This window comes from Nicotiana attenuata, chromosome 1 (assembly GCF_001879085.1).
Source record: "Nicotiana attenuata strain UT chromosome 1, NIATTr2, whole genome shotgun sequence".
Lineage (NCBI taxonomy): Eukaryota > Viridiplantae > Streptophyta > Magnoliopsida > Solanales > Solanaceae > Nicotiana > Nicotiana attenuata.
The window spans coordinates 69,550,558-69,561,489 of NC_031989.1; the positions used below are offsets into that span (position 1 = coordinate 69,550,558).

A 10,932-nucleotide genomic window follows, 5' to 3' on the forward strand; every position below is an offset into this window, starting at 1 on the left:
ACGGAAAAGGCACTAACAAGGAACGCAAAGTAGCATTGTACATAAAGAAGGTGCATACTAGATGCGAATACCTATAGGTAAATCGCCTAGGTCTCTGTTTTTTCTTTTGATTTTGCACCGCGTGTTCGAGTCTCTAAGAGCCCCGACTAATCCCGGGGGTGCACAGGCCCTCGGCAAGGAGTTTCCCGCAAGTGCACCACGGTTAATTCAGGTTTTACCCAGTCCGATGGCCCTCAGAAATTATTTGCACCCAGTGGGTTTCGAACTTGAGACCTTGAAAGGAAGCAAACCCCAAGCTCAAGTCTATTGCCACCAGGCCAACTAGGTCGTTGTAAATAGCTCAAGCTCTAAGAAGAGGTGAAGGGCACTCTTGGAATTGTTTCAGGAATAGCAACATTTTGCATGCCTCCACATGCTTGCGCTTTTTTCAAGACAAGACAAGACGAACTTCTCTCTAATGGCTAACGAGGACCATGAATTTCTTCCTTAAGCATCAACACAACAATATGATGAAGTAATAGACAACTAAAGAAGACAAAAGTAAAAGAGCATACATTTACTTCCAAACAGAATAGCTATAACTGTCAACTAAAGCAAAAATAATTAAGTGTACAAAGAGGAACTCCCAAATAAGTAAAATTAAGGAGTTCATAGTCATAGAACTTGCCTATCAGCAGCTTCAGCAACAATAGGCAACCTAGGAAGCTGCCCCAACAAGCAACAAGAAGAACCATAAACTAAAGACACCAAAAGGAACAAAAATACAGTGCTATCAAAGCTCATCATCAAATCCAAGCCCAACCCATCTTTTGGATTAAAACTCCTCTCCAAAAGATCAGGAAATATGAGAAGCACATCAAGAACAATAGCCTGCATGGTATTGAACCTCACATACCTACTGAAATTGTTATTTCTAACAACAACAAAGTAAAGGGTGAAGAAAATTAGCAACCCATTAAGTGGGAAGCTCTTGAAAACCCTTATAGCTGGGACTAAAGGTTGAATAAGGGTTTGGATTGGAGCAAACTGAGTGATGACATATTTCCCATATTGAATACCGTCAAAGAAAGGGTAGAAGTAAGTGATGGCGGAGATTAAACGATCTGGGCCATCTGCAGAGTCATTGTTCTTAGATTGAGCTCGAATTGTAGGCCTTTTGGGGCATATGAGTGTTCTTTTGGGTTTCAGTAGAAGAAATGGTGAGTGTTTGAGCTGGGAAGTAAAGAGGGAGGGTGTAATATTGGTGGATAAAAGATGGGTGATGGCCATCCTGTGAAAATTGAGAATTTTTGAGGATGGCCAACTGATATTTTGTTTTGGCGGAGACAGAAGAGAAAGGGGAAATTGGATTGGAGGATTTATTGGTAAAGTGATTTGTTTTGAACAGTCAATTGAGAAAATCTTAGATTGAATTGTGGGTCGGGATTTCGGATCCAGATACCCAAAGCCTATGGAACCACAAGTGCGGGGCATCTTTATATATACTCGCTTTTGGAGCCACCATTTAAGTTATACCGTACGACGAAGACTTTTACAAAGTGTACCCGTTTGAATATGAAATAATTCAATCTCTTCAATGCAACTTTAGAAATCAACTCCAAAGTTCATCTATTTTCCAAATGCAACTTAAGAAATTCGATTCTGAAGTAGTTCAATCTGTTCAATGCAACTTCTATCTTTCAAATGCAACTTCAGAAATTCGAGTCTTAAGTAGTTCAATCAATTAAATGCAACTTCAGATTTCAAAATCTTAAGTTCTCAAACGTAAACTTGTTCATCGAATTTTAACAATCCAATACACGATTTGTAACGACCTGACCGGTTGTTTTGAGCTCTTGGGATGTCGTTCAGTGGTTTGAGACCTTGAATACCTCCACTTTATGCATTATGACTTGTGCGCGTTGTCGGTTTTGATTTTTGAGAAGTTCGGAGTTGATTTGGAAAAATAATTCCCAAATCGAAAACTTTAAGTTGGAAGAGTTGACCACGGTTTGGCTTTCAAGTAAACGACCTCGAAATTGGGATTTGATGGTTCCTATAGGTTTGTAAGGTGATTTCAAACTTACGCATGTCCGGGTGGAGTATTGGATGGTCTGGGAGCGATTCAACGTTTATTGTTGGAAGTTTACATTTTTTTAAGGTTTTGAATTAGCTAAATTTGACTTAGAGTGGACTTTGGTGTTATCAGATTACGAGCGGATTTCTGGGACCTTGTATAGGTTCATTTTATTGATTAGAATGAGTGTGTGAAGTTTGATCATGATCCGAAATGTCTAAGTGTGATTCGTACGCATTCGACGAAGTTTGAAGGTTTGAAAGTTCTGAAAAGGATTTTGATCATCGATTCTTGGTTTTGATGTTACTTGTGGCGTTGCGAGCATTTGGATAAGTTTGGATAATGTATGGGGACTTGTTTGGTACGATTGGACGGGGTCCAGGGGGTCTCGAATGTGTCTTGGGATGGTTTCAGATCAATCCCCTTTGATTTGAAGTTGCTGGTTTCTGGTGTCAGTAGTGTGCATCGCGATCGCGTAGAAGGGATCGCGATCGCCATCGCGGAGTGCTGAGTGGAGCTGGGAAGAAAGTGTTCTTCGATATCGCGGTTGGGTTCGCGATCGCGGTGCGTGATCTGATTGTGCTTCGTGTTCGCGTAGTGAGGGTCGCGAACATGATATGTTAGTGGGCTGGCATGGTTTGGAGGGTTTCACATCGCAATCTCATAGAGGAGTTTGCAATTGCGAAAGGTACTTTCTGAGCCTTGAAGGTTTTGGCCTTCGCGTTCGTGGAGCAGGGCTAGCATTTGCGTTGGCTTGGCAGGCTGAGCTTCGTGATCACATGGGAGTCCTCGCTTTCACGAAGAGGGATTTCTGGATGAGGCTGGTTTGGCCTTCGTGATCGCGTGGGTGCTTCCGCAATCACGAAGAAGGATGCCTAGGCAGTGTATAAGAATGCAAATTGGGACTTGGCTCATTTTTATCTTATTTCTCTCATTGGAGCCAATTTTGGTGCGATTTTGTAGGGCCTTTTTTCTCATCTATCACAAGGTAAGTGGTTCCTACTCATTATGAGCTAAATATATACAAGGATAATATATGGATTTGAACATCAAAATTAGCAGAAATTGTGAAATTTTGGAAGAAAACCAAGAAATAATTTTTTGAGTTTTGACCATAAAATTTGACATGGAATTGGGAATAAATTATATATTAGAGTTCGTGATGCTATGGGTAATATTTATCTTCAAAAGTTTTTAGAATCCGGGCACGTGGGCCTAGGGGTTGACTTCGTTGACTTTTCATGTGGAGTTGGGGATTGCTTCTAATTGTTAAGTTATGAGCTTTTAAGTATATTTTGATTGGTTTGCACGTAATTTTATTAGTTTCGGATCGTTTGGCATTGGTTTGAGGTGCTAGAGATGTGTTGGAGATGGTTATTGGATTTTGAAGTGAGGTAAGTCTCCGGTCTAATTTTGTAAGAGGGAATTTACCCTGTAGGTGCTATAGTGTTACATGCTATGTGTTATGGGAGCTACGCACGTATGAGGTGACGAGTGTCCGTGAGTATGCTATATTCTTGATTATGTCCGGGTAGATGTGGACTGATATCATGTTTTAATTGTACTATTTGAGCTATCCTTGCTTGCTTAAATGCTTTAGTTCATGTTCTTGCCTGAGACTAGACCTGCATAGAGTATCGAACTGTACTATTCTAGACACTTGACGCGCTACTTGATTAGCTGCGGTAATTATACTTTTTTCGTATGGATTTCTTCTTCCATAAATATATTTGTCCAAAAAGTTTCTTGAGTTCATAACTCGTACATATATTCGCGAGTTGTGCTAATGACCGGCCAAAAGTATCATCATTTTTATGGATTGGGCTAAACGCTTCAGCAGTACTACAATGGATGAGGTTGTACGACCTCGGCAGTATTATGAGATGTATCCATGGATTGGGCTGTACAACCTCGGCAATGTACACTATTTTATGGATCGGGCTATACGACCTCGACAGATCGTGCGCTAATATTCGATAGAGAGTCACTGTACCTATGCGTCTTCCTGGCTTGAGATTTGGCGTTTTGTTTGTTATTAATCATATACATGTCCCATTTGAGGTAGTATTCGGTATGTGTGGATTTCGTATCTACTCTTCCGTTGACGATTGAATTATGCATATATATTTGTTTTTATTGCTTCTACCTACTATGCTTCATACCTGTCTACTTTTATTGTACTTTGATTATTGGACCACTATTAAGTGTCGATGTCGATCTCTCGTCACTACTTCTTCGAGGTTAGGCTTGATACTTACTGGGTACGCGTTGATTTACGTACTCATATTATACTTCTGCACTAATTGTGTGCATTTGGTGGTCATACATGCACATACGCGCAATTGCTGAGGAGACTTTGTGGTGAGATGCATTCCATGTTACGATCCGCGACAAACAGAGTCCCCCACCTATCCATTATTGTATTCTGTCTAATTTCTTGTCACAACCTAAAATCCACCAGTCGTGATGGTACCTAACCCAACCTGCTAGGTAAGACAACTAATAACTATCAAATTCCAATATTATTAATAAAACAATGAAACAAAGAAGTTATCTGAATCTTATACAATTCCCAAAGACTGGTACTATAAATCATGAGCTTCTAAGAATAGACTTTACAAAGCTGATATGAAGAAAATACATCTCCTGTTTGAAAAGTACATAAACAGAGTTTTATAAAGCTAAGGCTACCATGAACAAGAGGCAGCTACAACAGAGACGCAGGTACACCTTCAAATCCGGTTCCCGCCATGCACAGCAATATCGACATCCGAAATCTTCACGCAATGTGCAGGAATGTAGTATGAGTACAACCAACCCCATGTACTCAATAAGTAACAAACCTAACCTTAGGTTGAAAGTAGTGACGAGCTGGAACAAGGTCGGGTCCAACACCAATAACCAATAGCAGTCCATAACAATGTAAGGCAAGTAAATAAAGAAGTAGCTCGGAGATAAAATGCTCAGCCTTTTTCATAGTTTTTCGAAACAGTTCCGCTTTTCAAGTATATCAGTGAAAATCTAAATCCTTTACCGAAATCGTCAAAAATATGAGTAAGTTTGAAAACTGTAACTTTTTCCCAAGACTTTTCATCAGGTAAATGTTTCATTTTAAGATAGCATGAGGAAAGTACATCACTATGCCTACATGTCAAGATACAAGTAAAAATCATGAATGTCACCAAAACCGGGCAGCAAACGGAAAATGCATCTGTATGCATGTATCTCAAGTACGTCTGTCAAATGCAATGCCTCCTAGTGATGAACTCACACTCTCAGGGTGCTCAACCTCACTGTCTCGCATTATCTCTTACCGTGCTCAATACTTAGCACACTCAATCACTCAGCACTGTACAGTACCCGTTGCGGCGTGCAACCCGATCCATAAACATATACATAGTCGACTGCGCTCACTAAGGGTGTGCAGACTCCGGAGGGGCTCCTACAGCCCAAGCACTATAATCTGCACGGACAACTCACGTGCTGCGTGGATAACTCACGTGCCATAGTATCAAGATCAGAATCCGCACGGACAACTCACGTGCTGCACGGACAACTCACGTGCCATAGTATCAAGATCAGAATTCGTACGGACAACTCACGTGCCATAGTATCAATATCTCACAATCAGGCCCTCGGCCTCACTCAATCATCAATCTCTCCTGTCTCACTCATGGGCTCATAATGTCATGAAACTAGCTCGACAATAATGATATGATGTATCAATAAACAACTACTGAGACCGATTATGAATGCATGAATATGACTGAGTATGAAATATCAATGAAATAAGTGAGATGACAGCAAGAAACGACCTCTATGGGTCCTAACAATATCATCATAAAGCCTAGATAGGATATCTAGCATGATTTGACAGCTCAGTTGCTTAATCACATGGTGAAAGCATAGATATCAACGAAATAGGACCATTAAACAGTGTCATGGAACAATAGAGTCACAATTCACAAGGTGCACGCCCACACGCCCGTCACCTTGCATGTGCGTCACCTCAATACCAATCACATAACACGTAATTCGGGGTTTCATACCCTCAACACTAAGTTTAGAAGAGTTACTTATCTTTAACAAGCCAAATTCCAACACCGAGCAAGCTAAGCGATGCTCCGAAAATGCCATCACGCGCGTAGCGACCTCCGAACGGCTCACAATTGGCCAAAAGCAACTCAAATACATCAAATAAAGCCCAAGGAAACAATTACAGATGATAAAGATTGAATCCTACATCAAATCCCAAAACCGACCAAAAATCACATCCGGTCCCGCACCTCGGAACCCGACAAAACTCACAAAATCCAACAACCCATTCAATTACGAGTCCAACCATACTAGTTTCACTCAAATCCGACCCCAAATTGGTGACCAAAACTCAAAAATTCATATTACGAAACTTTAGGCCAAAACCTCCAATTGCTCTTTAGAATTCACCAACCAATTGCCAAAAATGAAGATAGATTCATGAAATGTAATCAAAACCGAGTAGATAACACTTACCCCAATCCTTGTGATGAAATTTGCTTCAAAAATCGCCTCAATCCAAGTCCCACACCTCAAAATATGGAGAAGGAAACAAAACCTCGATTTATAGCTTTTGCCCATCAATTTCCACATTTGCGGACAATAGGTCGCATCTGCGACTCTCGCTTTTGCGGAAAAGGACTCGCATTTGCGAGACGGCCGCTTATGCGATGGACATGACCGCACCTGCGGTCGCGCTTCTGCGCAATTACCTCCGCATTTGTGGACTTCTACTCCCTCAGCAAAATCCCGCTTCTGCGATGCTGGCTCGCTTCTGCGGCCATCGCACTTGCGCAATACCAGTCGCAGGTGCGGAACACCACAACCAGCATGTCCTCAGCAATGAGAACATGAAGAACAATGATCCGAACCTTGTCCGAAACACGCCCGAGCCCCTCGGGACCACGTCCAAACATACCAACAAGTACCATAACATAATCCGAACCTACTCAAGGCCTCAAAACACACATAACAACATCAAAACAACGAATCGCTCCTCAATTCAAAATCGATGAACTTGAAACTTCAAACTTCCACAACCGATGCCGAAACCTATCAAATCACGTTCGACTGACCTCAAATATTTCACACAAGTCACATTTTACATTACGGACCTGTTCTAACTTCCGGAATTGGAATCCGACCCCAATATCAAAAAGTCCACTCCCGGTCAAACTTTCCAAAATTCTAACTTTCGCCATTTCAGGCCGAATTCTACTACAAACCTCCAAATCACAATCCAGACATGCTCCTCAGTCCAAAATCACCCAACAGAGCTAACGGAACCATCAGAAATCCAATCCGAGGTCAAATACAAAAAAATTCAAACTTGGTCAATCCTTTCACATTTAAAGCTTCTAGCTGAGAATCATTCTTCCAAATCATTTCCAATTTACCTGAAAATCAATATCGATGATCCACATAAGTCATGATTGATGTTTTAGACGTCAATACCACACAAGAGGGGGGTGATTTGTGTGGTACCTAATTTTCGCACTAGAAGAACCTGGTTCTTCTAGGTGTTCTAACTTCTACTGTTTGCAGAATTAAAATACAGAAATAAAGAACACAGAGATTTTTACGTGGAAAACACCTAGCTCAAAAGGTGAAAAAACCACGACCTACTACTCAGTAGGATTTTCCCAAACTTCCACTAAACTTCAATGAGCCAAAACAGCATTTACAAAACTCTTTGTAAACCTAAGGATTAACTCTAATCCCAGTGTAGCACACAACCTCAACTGTTGCGACACTTTCAAGTTAACTCTAACTTGAATACTCAATGCACCTAATACAATTGCTTCTAAGAAAGCTGGAAAGGTACAATGTTAAAACACCTACTACAATTGAACTAGAAATAAAGAAAGACACAATGGAATTGGTTCTTCACACTTAGTTCTTGTAGCTTCAGATTTGCACACTTGTACAAATTGCTTGCAACAATCGCCTAGCTCTTTTGCTCTCAATTTGGTTTAGCTTCAGCTTATGTGCAATCCCCTGTAAAAGAGAACAATCGTTATATTTATAGAGTTAGTAATCAGAGTTTGATAAGAACTCGAATTGTGGATCCTTTGACAATTCGAGTCCAAGAACAACTCTAACTCCTAATCCATATTCTTGATCCGGATGTAATTCTCTTTTCATAAGGAGACTTCAACTCCTTATCCTATATGCAATCTTTTCGATCAGTTCAGAAGATATTCATCAAGATATTGCTGCTTGATCTCAAGGACTTATCTTCTTCACGTGCATTTCATGTGTATGGGCCATAACAACTGTGTCTCCTTAGATGAACCTGGTCCTTTACTGAGTTCGTTTGTCATTCTTTAAAACTTCAACTGATCTTGGGCCAACAAATTCCCCCTTTTTGATGATGATAAACTCTGTGCTTTTACTGATTATAGAACCTGTGGAACTCAGCTAAAATATCATCACTCGAAAATTTTTACTTATCATTAAGGGCCAGACTTAATTAGGTCATAAACATCACTGTTCAGAAAATAGACACAATTTCTTTTAAAGCTGAATATCTTCCCCCTTTTGGCATCATCGAAAAGTAGCATAAATATGTGAATCCCAGAATATTGATCATTACTCATGGCCACTGGGGCAACTGCAAGTGAAAGAATGCTTTAGATAATCAAAAATCAACTTGACAAAAATAACTATTAAGAGCAGAATCATCACAAAACAAGAGAAATGCAAATTGTCATTGATAAGGCATTGCTTCTACAGTACAGTCCATAAAAAGAAAGAACAAAAACTACCAACCATGAGCAAAAACAAGAAAAATCCCTAATCTGGGTCACTGGGGGTAATTGAAATGGTTCGGAACTAGGACAAAGATGGCTAAGGCTTAGAAGAACTGGAGGGTTGGGATTGGAGTAGGTTGAGCATTGTTTGTAGCATCCCTTCACTCTTTTCCTTTTCTTTTGCAAGTTCTGCCTTCAGCCCATTCCTTTCTTCTTCCATTTCAGCTACTCGAGCCTGAAGCCTAGCAATCTCAGCATCTTTGGTCCCACATTCTTGCATCAAAGCTCTAACTTTGCTATTCACTGGAGTTTTTACGGATGAACCAGGTTCAACAGGGGCAACACTTAGCAGATAATCATAGGCCTGGAGAGTCTTGATTCCAAAGTGCTCCTTACTGGAGGCATTTTCCCACTTCTTCAAAGGGACATTCAGCCTGTCCAGTACAGTTGTCAAAATGAATCCATAAGGAGTAGCATGAGCCTTTGAACCATTTATGACTTTGTCCAGCAATTTGACTATGAAAGCAGGCCAATTGATTTGTTTACCCCTCACAAGACACTCCATGAGAACCAGGTCCATATAATTTGCAGTGTGCCTCCTCTCTTGTCTAGGCAACAGACATTTGTTCACAAACTCAAAGAGCACTTATGCTCTGGCTTCATTTCACTCTTTTGAACAAATCGTGCTTCAGGCACCTCTTTAGCATCCTTTCTGTCACAGAAGTTCCTGGTAATTTGGAGTGTTGTGGGCAGATCATCTAGACAAGGCCACGTTTGCCTAGTGTAATCATCATAGCCCTCACTTGGGATGTCTAGAATCCTGCCCAGCTCTGGTGCATCAAACTCCACCTTCACACCTTTCACTATACTGATTACTCGCCTATTTTCCACAGAGCCATTCGCCATAAATTCAATCAACTCTCTTCTGGCTAGTCTCCCATCCATCTGAAGGACCATGTCCTTCCAGCCTTTGTGCAGCTAAAGCATCTACCAGCCTAATCATGCCTGGCTCCTCCAGGTCTTTCAGCAGCCTTCCCTTCAATATCTTCCTCCTGCTAAAAATAACAAAGCGATCTTGCTCTTGTTCAGAGTCCTCCTTTTCTTCTTCTTCACTCCACTCCTCATCTTCTTCCTCAGTAATATTCACTTGTTTTCCCTTTACAGCAGACCTTGTTCTTTCAGCCAAAGAAGGTTCAGCAGGCACAGACTTTGAAGACTTCTTTGCAGGAGTCTTGGTTCTTTTTGGTTTGACAGTGGGAACCACTTCTTCAGTTATGCCTCTCTCTTGATGGACCAGGTCCATCTCCTTCTCCTCTCCTACAGCAGCCTCAGAACTTTCTACTACCTTTTCCTTTCCTTTTTCCTTCTTCTTTTTCTTACTCTTCTCTAATGCTTCCTGTAGTTCTGCTTCACTTTGCCTTGCTTTACTCCTTGTAGTTCTTCCTCTAGGTACAGAAGCAGCAGTAGTCTTGGGAGATGTTACTTTGCTTTTCTTTGATGGTTTGTCAGCAACTGGGGTCTTTTGTGAAGACGCCTTGCGCTTTTTTGGGTCATAACTGCCCCCTACTTTCTTTAGAATATCTGCTAAAGTCTCCTCCATAGAAGAACCAGGTTCTTCTTGTTGCTCACTCATCTTAACATGTCCCTCAGCAGCTTCTCCTGATCCGCTTCCCCCTGACTTCAAGCCACCTTCTTCTCCACCACCACATATAGCAAGAACCTCCCCTTTCTTTTTCTTTCTCCTCCTACTAGTCTCAGCCCCTTCAACATTTTTCACAGCACCCACAAGCACAAACTTATTATCTACCTTCTCAGCTATATCAGAAAATACATAACAGGTGTTTACCTCTCTTGGGTTTTCTTGACTCTTGTCATTGTCAGATGACCCAGGTTCTTCTCCTTCACTAGCAGAGATGAACTTTTCTGATTCAGCCTCTTTTCTTTGACTAGCCTTTAATTTCTCGTTCAAGGCTTTTCTGAGAGGGCCGGATGCTACAGTTTTTCTGGATAATATCTTTTGCCTGCGAAATCTGGGTTTTGGACTTTCAACTGGAGGTGTTGATGATGAGGTATTAGAGGAAATAGGTG

The 10,932-nt window shown here is 41.1% G+C and overlaps 1 protein-coding gene across 1 annotated transcript; it reads right to left on the minus strand.

Annotated features, from left to right (window-relative positions):
- On the minus strand, window positions 527–1,435 carry LOC109241327 (protein TIC 20-v, chloroplastic). Its single transcript, XM_019408057.1, has one exon. It carries the CDS (start codon window positions 1,267–1,269, stop codon window positions 655–657), a length of 615 nt encoding a protein of 204 aa, XP_019263602.1. The 5' UTR covers window positions 1,270–1,435; the 3' UTR covers window positions 527–654.